This window comes from Poecilia reticulata, linkage group LG10 (assembly GCF_000633615.1).
Source record: "Poecilia reticulata strain Guanapo linkage group LG10, Guppy_female_1.0+MT, whole genome shotgun sequence".
Taxonomy (NCBI): domain Eukaryota; kingdom Metazoa; phylum Chordata; class Actinopteri; order Cyprinodontiformes; family Poeciliidae; genus Poecilia; species Poecilia reticulata.
In genome coordinates, this window is record NC_024340.1 from 25300877 (window position 1) to 25314451 (window position 13575).

Sequence of the window (13575 nt, forward strand, 5' to 3'; positions counted from 1 at the left end):
TATATATATCAATTTGACTCTAAACCAGTCAAAGCTTTTTAGAGCAATATGTATATTTACATTCTCTAGCACTACTTGAAAAGACATTGCTTGTAGTAAGTATCGTTACATGTGAACTAACAGGCTTTCTATCAGACTAACTTTAAAAAAACTGACATGTAATGCATCAAAAGTGAAAAATCAGTTAGTTTAACCTAACTTTGCACACTGGTCTCATTAGTGACATCAATGAGGCCACCCAACATGACCGCTGACTTCCTTTGAGTCACGCCATTTCCGTATGTATGCAACTGAGGTTTTCAAGAATATCTGTCACTTCCAACATTTTAGTCTTGTATCAGACAAACAAATATTTCTTGAAATAAATGACATATAAAAACCCCAAACATTTTATATATTTAGCGTTTGTTTTTTCAGTCTCCCAGCAGGTGTCAGAATAGGGTTGTTTTTTTTCTAAGAATACTTTTATTACAACATTCTTGGTAAATGCATGGGTTCTTAGTAGGCTAAGGCTATTTTGGAGCTATGTTGATGTGCAACAGGACAAGAAAATACTGGACGTGAGGGAATACATGCTTGAGGTCAGTATTTTTGTTTTTGTGGTGTTAGAGATGAGTGAGGTTATTGCCCACATACCAAAAATAGACACAGCTGCTAAAGACTGAGAGATCATCTCTTCAAAACTTTCCACATCACATTTTCAGGTAAAAAATCTAGAAGGAATGAAAAATAGATACATCCAACCAGACTCTACATTGTTTTCAAAAACGGATAGGAAACAAACCTTTTTGACACAAATGCACATGTTTGAGTCACATCTTCCAAAACAAGAAGCACTTCCATATGTACAATGATTAGTGTGTGAATGTGTGTAAAGTTCTTTTGAGTCCTATGGAGTTGATAAATAGTTATACAAGTCATTTACCATTTTATGAATGATATACTGTCCGAAGCAACACATGTATCTCACAGTAATCACAGATTACTTTTCTAAAAAAAATAATAATAATAATAATTTGTGGCGTATGTCAGATTGATGTGTGGCTGCTTACTGCTTAACACAGAAACTACTGCAAAGATAGATTATGTAAGAACCATAACGTTTAGCTGTCATAAAATGCAAATGATGTTTTTTGCAACTGTGTTCAGAGGGTCTCGGTGTAGAAAAAAAATGCATAAGTAAACATAATGGTATAAAATTTAAAGTGCACAACTATTTTATTTTTTTTGCTCTTTTCAGGCTTGACATGCCTCAGACTTGGACACTCCACACCAAAGATGCCGCCGCAACTGCTAAAAAACATGTCCGACCGCAGCTGTGCTCTCTTTGGGACATGGGCCCATACCTCCTCTGGTTTCCAAACAACCTCCATACCCACAGGTCCTAATATCAACATTTGCAGGGGATGATGTTTTACCTTCCAGTGTGTTTACCAAATGCAATCTCCAACAGATCAATCATTATGTGGGCGTAAGCTATGTATCAGCACAGTAACCCTGAGGTGTTAGAAAGGTTTTATATGTGGTAGAATGTATCAAAACAGAAATGTGCAAAAATACAGGTCTTATGCAAATTTTAAATATGCATTAAGCTTAAGATATGAGGCTCTGTATCATGCCATATGCCAGAATATTTGAGGTGGAGGTTTTACAAAAACTCTTTGCATTTTCAATGCATTTTAGTGTATTGCACTTATCTTTATATTATCTATTACCCAATACCGTGTGTACTTTGAGAAATAAGTCTTTTCACATCAATTATATTTTTGATATTTTTGTAACATAACAGTAGTAAGACAAAGTGAGCCATGAACGTCTCACAGTGTAACAGATGTCAAGCGAAAGGCTATATTCACTTTCTCGAGTACATTGGAAAGTCATCTTTAAGTGTAATGTGATCATAAGCCACATCCACCAAAAACTCCAGAAAAATTTGTTTTGCTCAAGCTTTTGAAGGTAAATGTTAGAAAACAATGCCATTATGTTTATTTTAACAGTTGCTTCACTATTAGTTGCTTTTTAACTTTCACATTCAACTGCAACGACAGTCTGTAGTGTTGTTTCAGAAATTCTTTCAAAATGCTCAAGAGGGTCATCTAAACTTAATTTAATTCACTTCAAGAACTCAAAGCTTTTCCTATCGTAGTTCAAACATGGTCACTGCTGAACCTGCATAAAGGTAGAAAGTTTGAGGAAATGTCAACAGGATGTGCTTCCTTTGACTTTAGTTTGTATGAGATACAGGATGTTTTATCTCTGTAGAAGTTAATCGTCTATCTGAGAACCAGCAAGTAAGCTCTAAAAACATGTTTTTAAAGTTTTGATCTTAGCATAAATAGTTGAAGAAAGATGAATAAAAGCAGCTGTGAAATGTTTATTAATCTAATGTCCAAATTGCAAAGTGTAGTTACAATAAATCCAACACTAATTCTTCAAAGTGTTGGGTTTACATGTAATCCATATAGATTTACTTCTATGTTTTCTGTATTTAAAGCAATGTGTGCATTCATGTTTGCTATTATTTTCACATTCTGATATTTTTTCTAGTTTTGTCTATTCCTTATTTCAGGTGGTTTCAGGACCTGCTGTGTGTGATGCTCTTGTGAGTAATGACTTTCCTCAGTTCCTTTCCAGGTTTAACCACTGTCTCATGTCATGCAGAACCTAAAACCTGTCCAGAAATGTCTTACTTCCTTTGTTTTTTTCTGTTTATTTGCTTTGTGCCAAATGTCACATGACAAATGTATTTTAAATTCAAGAACACATTAAAATAGAATAGTCTCTCAAAGTCTAGTGTGTGAGACATATCAAAATGAACACAATAAAAAGAGTACATAAAACCCAACAAGTTTTACTGGAACAAATTCCCTGCTTCCCAGTCAAAATCAATCTGCAGCACTATGAAGGGCTAAACAGAGGAGATGTTGTGGAGCAATAACTCCACTCACGAGCTGCAGCTGAAGCGCTGCAGTCCCGCTGCGCTCTGTGGACCCTCGGGGTGATTTTTTTACGCCATGCTCAGAGACGTTATCAGAGGCCGGGGAGTCTGCTCTGTCTCTCCGCTCAGGTCTGCCAACCCGGTAAAACGGCAGGAATAGTAGGAATGTGTTTGTGACTGCCATGAAGCAAAGTGGGGAACAGTGTTCGGGATTGTGGCTTTGGGGCCCCAACAGCCACCCGGAGAACCAACTTTCCCCCAGCAGGTATTTTGTGAGTGGAGGTCTTTTTCTGTAGATTCTCTGTCTGACACGGATACACCCAAGAGGGAAACATTTCTAATGCAATTTGAGAAGATTGGACCGGACTTTTTAGCATGACCTTGAAGGAGCATAGGTGGAACAAAATGTTTAAAGTCTTAACTTGTAAAGGCAATAAAACATCTCTTACAATGAAAAGAGCAAAAATGTTGAAATATTCACGTTGCTTAATTGTGTATAACTTCAAACACTTGATGTAAAGTCTGAATGAACACCTGGATGCAGCAGCAATACTTCTATGTATGCCGTGTGATTTTGTTTGAGGCAGGGGGGCCTCATGTTTTTTCAGTGGGCCAGCCAGGCAAATGGGCGGGGTTGATTGGTCCTCTAGGAAAAGTGAAATGCTTTCATTTATGCTGGCACAGTTTGGAGAGCCAGCGAGGATGAAGGTCTATTTTTTGTCTTTAGGAAGGTTATGAATTGCTCAACCCCAACTCAAGTGTAACGAGACGATTTCGGCATCTAACGAGAGGATATTTTCTTACAGCAAAAATGATTTACTGACGACATACAAAATATCATTAAGCTTTCTTTAATTTAAACCATGGCAACAACAACCCTGACTGGTTTCTCAGTGATGAGCCTGCTGAGCCTTGGCTACCTGAGCTGGGATCTGATGAGGCCCAATCAGGTGGAAAACGAGCCTGACCAAACTTTCAGTGACGGGTCTCCGGTCCAGCAGCCTCCTCATATAATCTTTATCATGACAGATGACCAGGGCTTCAACGACATTGGCTATCACAGCTCTGACATTAGGACACCCATACTGGACAAACTGGCTGCAGATGGTGTGAAGCTGGAGAATTATTACGTTCAGCCCATCTGCACACCGTCCCGAAGTCAACTCATCACCGGCAGGTAGAGTGTTTTCTCTATTGGTTCTTTAACTTTTATTCACCTGAAGCAAACAGAGATATTTGTCTTGTATGTAAACATCTGGCAGATGTGTCTATTTACTTTCAAATGTCATTCTAAAAAATAAAATGGTTCAAATTGATATTTAATTATGTCCACTGACCAAAGAGATTTCCTCACAACAATACATTATTAATATCTGTGCAGTAGTTGATGAATCTTTCAAAAATGATTAAATCTTATTTTCTTAAAATGCTAAAATAGCAGCTGTGTTTGTAATATACCACTAAATTGTCCATTTCTGAGGAGCTATTCATATGGTCTTTCTCTGCCAAGGAAAGCAATGATTATGTCAGTATATCAGCACTGATGTTTCCATTCTCATATTTATAGCCGGGTAAATATTTGTTTCATTGTTTTGTGTAGATTTAACACTGCATCTTAAAGATTTTGTCAGTCGTTTAGGGTTGCAAACAGATTAAATTGGTTTAAAATGCAAAAAAACAACAAGGAAAAGCAGGAATCCTTTCACACGTTTTCTTGAAGTGAAAAGATAAACTGAGTCCAGTAGCTTTGTGCAGTGACAGAGCAATGCCTAAATACACAAAGTGGCTTCTGTATCATTTGTGACTCAGTGTTAAACTTACCAGAATGTTTCACGAGAATATGGAGCGTCATGTATTTACCTCTTTCAGGCCCTCAAAAGAAAACTATGCCAAAAATGAGAGTTGATTATTTTTTTTGTTTTTGATTACTTAATGTTCACTCCCTCAGTTGCTGTTTTGCAAACAAAGCATCGGCTGCACCTACAGGAAAGCAAAACGTACATAGTGTGTTTCTTACATCTTATCTTTCTTACACCTTATCTGTATGTGAGCTGCCAGTTCTTATAACTCTCTCCCTAAGAACTTCTTGGCCTGAACTTTGTTACTTTTTTCATCTCGATGTGCCAACGTAAAATGGTCGAGGTTGAAATCTGGGAGCTCTGAACTCTATTTTCTATCTCCTTGTGTCTCTATCAGTATACAGTGTTTTGGGTCTCCTTGACATTGATAACAAACTTCTTCCTTTCTGATTGCCTTCTTATTGTCTATCTCTACAGGTACCAAATTCATACTGGCCTTCAGCACTCCATCATCCGTCCACGCCAGCCCAACTGCCTGCCCTTCGACCAGGTCACCCTCCCTCAGAGACTGCAGCAGCTCGGATACTCAACCCACATGGTCGGCAAGTGGCATCTGGGCTTCTACAAGAAGGAGTGCTTGCCCACTCGACGAGGCTTTGACACATATTTGGGCTCTCTGACCGGCAGCATGAACTATTACACGTATGAGTCCTGTGACGGCCCCAGTCTCTGTGGTTTTGATCTTCATGAGGGCGAGTTGGTTGCCTGGAGACACAAGGGTAAATACTCCACACATCTGTACACTCAGAGAGTTCGCAAGATCCTAGCGGCCCATGATCCTCTGTCCCAGCCACTCTTCATCTTCCTGTCCTTCCAAGCTGTTCACACACCTCTGCAGTGTCCTCAGGAGTACATCCACCCGTATAAGGAGCTGGAGAACATTGCACGTAGAAAGTACGCCGCGATGGTCTCCATTGTAGATGAAGCTGTTCGCAACATAACCTATGCTCTCCGCAAGTATGGATACTATCAAAACAGCGTCCTGATTTTCTCCACTGATAATGGTGGCCAGCCTTTGTCTGGAGGCAGCAATTGGCCACTTCGAGGACGTAAAGGCACTTACTGGGAGGGTGGTGTCCGAGGTTTAGGGTTTGTCCATAGCCCTCTCCTGAGGAAGAAAAGGAGGGTTAGTAAAGCACTGGTACACATTACTGACTGGTATCCCACACTGGTCGGGTTGGCAGGTGGCAATGAGTCCCTGACTGAGGGAGTTGATGGGCACAATGTCTGGGCGGCCATCAGTGAAGGAAAAGAGTCACCCAGATTTGAGATACTCCACAATATCGACCCTTTGTACAACTATGCACGCACCGGCTCCCTGCAGAAAGGATTTGGGATTTGGAATACTGCGATTCAGGCCTCCATACGAGCAGGAGACTGGAAACTTCTGACCGGAGACCCTGGCTATGGAGATTGGATCCCACCTCCTATTCTTCCAGGTTTTCCTAGGGAATATTGGACCCTGGAGAGACACATTAAGCCTCGCAAATCTGTGTGGCTCTTTAATGTTTCTGGAGATCCCTATGAACGTTTTGACCTGTCTGAACAGAGGCCGGATGTTGTGAAGGAGCTCTTAGCCAGACTGGTGTACTACAACAGGACGGCGGTACCCGTAAGGTACCCTTCAGAGGACCCACAGGCAGACCCCCAACTAAACGGTGGAGCCTGGGGTCCCTGGATGGGAGACGAAGAGGAGGAGAAATGGGCTACTGTTTACAAGAAAGAAAACATGGAATGGAAAAGGAAGTTTAAGATGTTCAAAAGCAGGTCGTTTTTTAGAAGACTCAACACAAGGATGATGTCTAACAAAATATAGAAAGCAAAAAACTGAAGTAAAAACTGAAAATATAACTGAAATCATAAAGGATGATGTCTAATAAAGTATAATAAAGTAGGTCAAGATCAAGACATTTTAAATGTGGATTCACAATAAGAGAGAAGATACTGCTGCAGTGGACCAGATCCTCTGATCCAGTTAAATACATTTGGGTTTAAACATAAACCTAAAACATGCACTTAATCTTAAGAGACTAAGACTTTAAACTGAGGTATGAAACTTTTATTAAAAAATGTTTAATGCATATTTATGCATTAAACGCTTCTTAACTGAAAACTGTCACCATGTGCTGACAGTATGAGAGATAACCCATGAAAGAAACAAGCTCTTCCACCTCCTCCTGGAGCTACTATTTCCACTCTTAGTCAGAAACAACCAATCAGAGTAAGTAGAAGCATCTTTGTGCTGTCAGTCAAACTTGTGTATGCGCTGCTTAATGTGCTAATGGTGTCAGTGTCATCGGTGGCCATGCTATGGGCATGAGCATTTGTGGCGTGCTCTGCTGATGGGGAGGTGCTTTCACATAGCAGAGAGAAAGTTGGGAGACTGTGAGCAGCACATACACAAGCATGATTTCCAGTGCTAAGACTCTCTTCCTGGCTGTGATTGGTTGTTTCTGATTGAGTGGTGTATTTCTGTAGTTAGCTCTGGAAGCTTTGGGAGAAGGCAGAGGAGCTTGATTTTTTTTTCACATATTATCTGTCTCATATGACGACATATGACAGTTTTAAATATGTGAAAAACGTATTTTTTTTAAAATAAAATGTACATTCCCCAGCTTCAAGTCAGTGTTTCAGTGAGCCAAAATGTAAAGAAGGAGCTATATGTGCAATATGATTTTTATTATATGTAAGAGAGTTCTGCTACAATCTCTTTGTCCACATTGTGCCTAAATGACAAGATGGACATTTAGCGACATTGTAGCATCTTATTATGTGGACGTTACCGATGGAAAAAGTTTCTGTATGTAATCATCAGAAACATTACATTCTCATTTGATAAAACAATTGTTTAAATTAGCTTAGACATTGGAAGGAAACCTTTCATTTCAATTTCAGTATTTTTAACATTAAAACCTTATTCCATCCAAAAATGGTTGATGATTATTTTCTTTTTCTTTTTTTTTCAGAAAGGACAGCAAACATAGTGGCTAACGATGGATTTGAGGAGTTTTGTTGTACCAATTTGCTTTTTATATCTTTTAAAAAATATTTAACCACTTATTTGATTTTCCTGAACCTCAAATGGCTGCGAGCCGAAAAGCTTATAAGTTCATGAATCAGTAGTTTTTTTCCGTAGTGGCAGATTTGATCGTTTCTAATTCAGAGAATTAGAAACTATCGCTTCTTAACTGAATCAGACGTGAAAACTCTTTTGATTCAGTTAAGATACTTGTCTTCTCATTTACAGAGTGTACTTTTTTGAGGTATACAAAAAAGTACTATTTTTGAAGTAATGGTAAGTTTTAACCAGTTGTTCTTCTCTTAGTTACACAATACATCTAAGTGGCAAAAATGTTAGATAAAGATATGTGAAACTAAACTTTTTTTAAAATTAAATAATGCTTAGTTTATTTGTTATTTTAACTCAATATGACCTCTAACCTAGCTGAATAATAATAATAATAATAATTCCCCACCATATATAATACAGAGAGGTGTTCATTATTCAGCAGTCTGATGACTTGAATTTTAGGATTTAGTTCCTGCTTTCTTTCATTTTAATGTTCATTGAGGTGAACTCAATGAAAGTAAAGCTTATTAGACACATGTTTCAGGTGTTGCGAAAGAAAATGTATTAGTGGCTTTTGTTTTAAGTTTAGTCACAGAGTCTTCTCTCTTTGCATAATTTCTGGTGTGCTCCTGCAGGGGTTTTCTGACTTCCGCCAGTTTTAGATTTAAAATAAATAGTTTTTTAATGTGCTCTGTGTCTGGCTCAATTTTTGGTTCCTTTGTCTGGTTCATTACAGTTTCACTGTGAAATACCACTTTGAAATAAGAAAATATCTACATCTTTGAGTGCTTTTTGTGTTTTTCTGTGCATGACTGATGGGAGGGTTCACTGATTACCTGTAGGAATATAGGATTAAGGCAGAACAGCCTGCTGACGTTCATATGTGGGGCAGTTGTGTTTCATCAATGGTTGCCATTTGGAATCTCTAAATAGCCACTTTAGAAAACTCCTGGACGTACTCAGAGAGAACACACTCCAAAATAGTCATTTTTGTGCTAACGCAAACAAATTAGAAATCATTTTGGGTAAGATTGCATCTAATGCCTCAGTTGAAGCATTCAAACCCTAATATGAGTTCATATCTGTAGCCATTCATGTACAGTCAAACTCAAGCAAAGAAAATCCATGTGAGAAAAATAAAATTACATTTCTGCATAATCCGACTTAATTAACTACAAAATAGTTACAGTTGCAAGAAGTTTGATTGCTCAGATTCAACATTTGGAGAGACCAAGCTTCTGCTTATACTCCACAGGGCTGAAAATGTTGAACAGGCCATGTTTTTGCTGCAGCTTCCTATATTGAACTAGCGGCACGTGACGAAGCACAGCAGACTAACCCCAAACCTCTAAGACTGCTTCCACTGCTCTCCATATACTGGCTATAATTCTCACTTCCATTATTTTTTGGGATTAAATGCGCATGAAATGAAAATCCTAGTTGGTTTGGCATTTAGTGGCTGAAACATTTTGTGAAATCATGGTCACGCTATGTTGAGAATGGGTCATTTTTGTCTTTATCTGTGTATTTTTTTCAGCACTAGCCACAGTTTCTAAGACAAAATGTGATGTCACTCAGATCATAGGAGCATATGTAGGACGTGAAACAATGATAACACGATTTTAAGATTGTTTTTGTATTTGTGTAATGCTGTCGGAGAGGGTTTCACTGCAACAAAACAGTGTCATGGATTTTAGGATGATGAGGTTATAACTCATTGTCACAGTCTCATTAGGTGTTGTTTGGTGAATGTTATAACTCTGAAAACTTTATCACACAGCCCAAATGTCTTTTTTGAATTAAATATATGTACGTCTTCACTTCCACAGCTGATTAGCTGAGCAGGAAATAAAAAACCTCAACCAAAGCTTACATCCTCCTTCCTACATCTGCCACACAAAGACATTCACTACCCGGTGAACCGTGTGGTTGAACTTACTATTATTATCTGGGGAGTCACAAAGTTACTTCACATGTAATAGAGTGCACCTAAGAACAGCATTCAAATACTGAGTGTAAAAGAAGAAGTGCGTTAACTTAGTTCACTTCCTTCTTGTACATATGAGAGTCCTCCTTATCGTTTGTGCTCCCTGTCAGCATCTGGTAGAGGTGGACAGCAGAGATTGCTACTGATCTATTTCAGTAGTTTACTGCGACTTACAGAGTAATATGGAACAATTACTTCTTCTCATGATATTAGCCGGAACAGCCCATGGTAAGTTAACCATCATCACAAAGACTAAAGAATATAATCATAATTACATGTAAATTTTCTTCATTTTTTTCAGCATTGTCTGTGGCTCCTGAGACAACATGTGATGCCAGGCAGTACATTTTTTCATGCAGTACTGTTTCTGGAGATACTTTGTACCTCAGACTGATGACCAATGCCACTGGTTATGTGCTGGTGTTTTCAAAGTTTCTTCCCGGTGAGCATTTGAAAGTGTTTATTGTGAAGAATGGAACGGTGAAAATACGTCAGTCCTACAGAAACAGAGTCGAGTTTTCCATCGACACCGGGACGCTCAAGATCACTGATATACAGGAGGACGATGCAGGCCAGTACAGCTTTAATGTCTACACTCCAATTGGTGTGATTGTGAAAATGACCCGTTTCTACCTCAACGTTGCAGGTAAATTTAAGAAATATATTCTAACTTTTTAATCTGATAAATTTGCTTTTTTCTTTTCTTTAAACTTTTATTTTCAATTTCTTAGTGCCATTTTTATGTAAAAAAAAAGATGCCTGTTGCTTTCTCAATGAATTTATTTTGTTCATCTTGTCCCTCTAAAATCTGTTTATTGAATGTAAATATTTCTTTTGATTTCAGAAATAGAACTTTGTGGATTTTAAAATCACAATTCAGCATTTAGTAAACACAAGAAAATTGTAAAAAGTTTGCCTTATTTTTTTCGTAAAAGCTTTCAATAGCATCTGTAATTTGACTATAATGCTTTTACAAAATGTCATGTTCCTTTTTAAATTTTTTTTTAGGGGGAACATTCGAATCTACATCCACCAGCATATCAATCTTCCCAGTGGCGGGTGTTCTCATTTTGATTTTAGTTGGTTGTGTGGTTTGGAAGAGGAAGTCCTTCAGAAGGACAGGTAATTTTTGATAAAAGTAACATCTGCTCATTGTTGCAAGCATTACAAATGAGATACTCTGTTGTTTGGTAAAGTTGTATTCAGTTGTTTTGGATGGTAGTTGCCATCCTCAGTTTTGTGAATATTTTGAAGCCATTAACACCGGATGAACAGCTTGACAACATGAAGACATGCTGGGTTTTTAAATTGCTTTGAAGACTGATTTTGTTTTCCAAAGGTTATTTTGTTTGTTAAGGCAAAATGATTCAAACCTTCTCGACCCTGGAAAGTAACCATTAATTACTGCTTAGGACGCCATTGGCGATAACAATGAGTTTCAAGGATTTACAATAAATGCCAGTGACTTTTTACATTTTTATACATACAGTATATCTTAGATGATTTTCTGGAATGGAACTTTATAAATTTTAAATTTATAATTCACCATTTAGTGGAGAAACTTGAATTTGGAAGTGTTTTAAATCACCCACATTTACATGTGCAGGGCCTCTTCGTGGTCGTCCCACAGATTCTCAGTTGGCTTTACCAACATGGAACTTTTTTGTTTTCGATTTTGTAGCCATTAGGAAGTGGTCTCGCTGGTGTGCTGTGGATTATTGTCCTTCCTCTTAAGTCAACCTGAGTTTAAGAACTCAGGAGAAAGTCTGATGGCTGGACATTCTCCTGTTGGATTTTCTATTTCAGAGCAGAAATAATACAAGTTGTCCAGATCCTACAGCAGTGCATCAATCCTATAATATCACTCAACCATGTGTGGCTGTAGCTGTGGTGGTCATTTTCTGATATATTAGTCGTAGGTCAGATGTAATGGAACAAACTCCTTTCAAAAACCTCCAGTTTTTTCTCAGAAGGCCACAAAATGTTTTCCCAAAGTCTTTGACGTTATAAAGATCGTTTTTGCTAAGTCTTTTTCTTATTGCCAAATCATGAATCATGAAACCCTTCATCGAGGTCAATATTGAATTCGATATTCTCCTTTTTATGGATAATGGCCCTCACTGTTCTTCGATGGAGAGTCACAGCCCCCAAAAACAAAAATTGGTTTGCAAACCTTTCCAAAATAAATGATGCAAATCAATTTGTTGCTCATCATTTCTTTAGATTGGAGCATGATGGTTGTTTTTTTGTTTTTTTTAAAAACATTTTTTAGGCTCTTTTCTGTCAGTTGATATTGCTGCAGTGAAAAGTTAACTATTCATTATCTGCGAATATCATTTTCCAGAGAAAGAGTTTTCTTTATAAACACCCCATCGTGGTTTGACTTTTTAACTTTTGACCTAAACCGCTTTGTGACTACAGAGGAAAGTCCATTAATGGATTTATTTATTTTTTACTGTCAAATGTTGCAACAAATGTGAAGTTTCTTCTTTAACTAATCATTGTTTTTTGTATTTTTTTTAATCATTTTTTCGTATTTGTGCAGGTTATCAGACGTTACACTGAAAACTGGGACCATCATCATAAATTCCAACATTCATGACCTGGACCTTATTCAGATCCTCAAGAGATTGTTTTTGATAACCAATGGAAACCAAAATCAACTATTGTTTGAACTCTTGGCAGCTGATGGAGGCATTTCCTAAATATAGATTAAAAATATTAATAAGTCTGATAATTTAATGCAACTATAATTTTTGGCCAGGTCTAACTTTTTTGCTTTGTGATATGCTTTTAATTCAGAAATAATAAAGACATCATATGTAATTGCAAAGCAGAGTGAAGTGATTTATATACGGTAATTCAAAATTTTAACATGCTATTGAGTTTTTAACTAAACAGGATGGGCCTGTGGATTAATCAAGAAGTATGCTGAACAACACAGAATGCATCATGGCGAAAGTACCAAGAGGCTTATTTTAAGAGGCATTTTCAGAAGTGTTGACTGTTCCTTGTTCTTTGTTTTTATGATGATTTGCCTAATACATGAGAAGTGCTTCGTTTCAGACAGTTATTCTTTGTTTTTATTGTTTTATAGAAGGTTTGATTACATGCCAATCACAGAAAATTCAAAAGTATTTTCTGAAATGCCAGCAATTTTTCCTTGGTCACTAGTTACCTGTACAGTTTTTTTCCCCCCCATGAGCAGGAAAACAAATTGGTTTATTATTTTACTGAATACTACCCATTTGCTTTCTTATAAATCATATAGAAAATGCTTTTAATCTCAAGAAATAAACTGATGCTTTGTTGATGAGCAAAAACTGTTCACACAGCTTTCAGTTGTTGCAAAGCCTTCAGCGTATTACTGGACTTACCTATTGTTGTCATTTGCATTACATTTACACACTATCACTTGACAATTCACTGTGTTACTTTTGAATCTGAGAATCACATGAAGTGTCTTGCTGTATGTCACAAAAGGTCAAAAAATATTCAGTAAACTTCCTCAGTCCTCTGCTTCGCTGCATCAACTATTACCAGCTTTCCGGTTCCTTTTCATTAAACCGTTACCCACAGTGTGAAGCAGCCGCCAAAATGTTTTGCAGTAAATAAAATTCACTTTGTTGTCCTTATGTGACATGTAGTGAAATCACACACAGGTGCCCTCTATTTAGATGACTTCAGAAGGATTAGTTGCACAAGAGTTAATAAGAATTAT

General features: G+C 37.5%; 1 protein-coding gene across 4 annotated transcripts in view; it reads left to right on the forward strand.

Annotated features, from left to right (window-relative positions):
- Positions 1-6879, forward strand: part of LOC103471291 (arylsulfatase I-like) — an 8381-nt gene extending 1502 nt beyond the window's left edge. For 3 of the 4 annotated variants that reach the window (XM_017306987.1, XM_017306986.1, XM_017306988.1), the window contains 2 exons: positions 1241-4115; positions 5215-6879. In XM_017306987.1, the coding sequence (XP_017162476.1) occupies positions 3802-4115; positions 5215-6613 (1713 nt within the window). In that variant the 5' untranslated portion in view covers positions 1241-3801 and the 3' untranslated portion in view covers positions 6614-6879. Of the gene's footprint in view, positions 1-1200; positions 4116-5214 lie in introns of those variants that run through there. The other variant, XM_008420186.2, reaches the window with a different exon arrangement.
- Positions 6880-13575: the final 6696 nt, after the last annotated feature.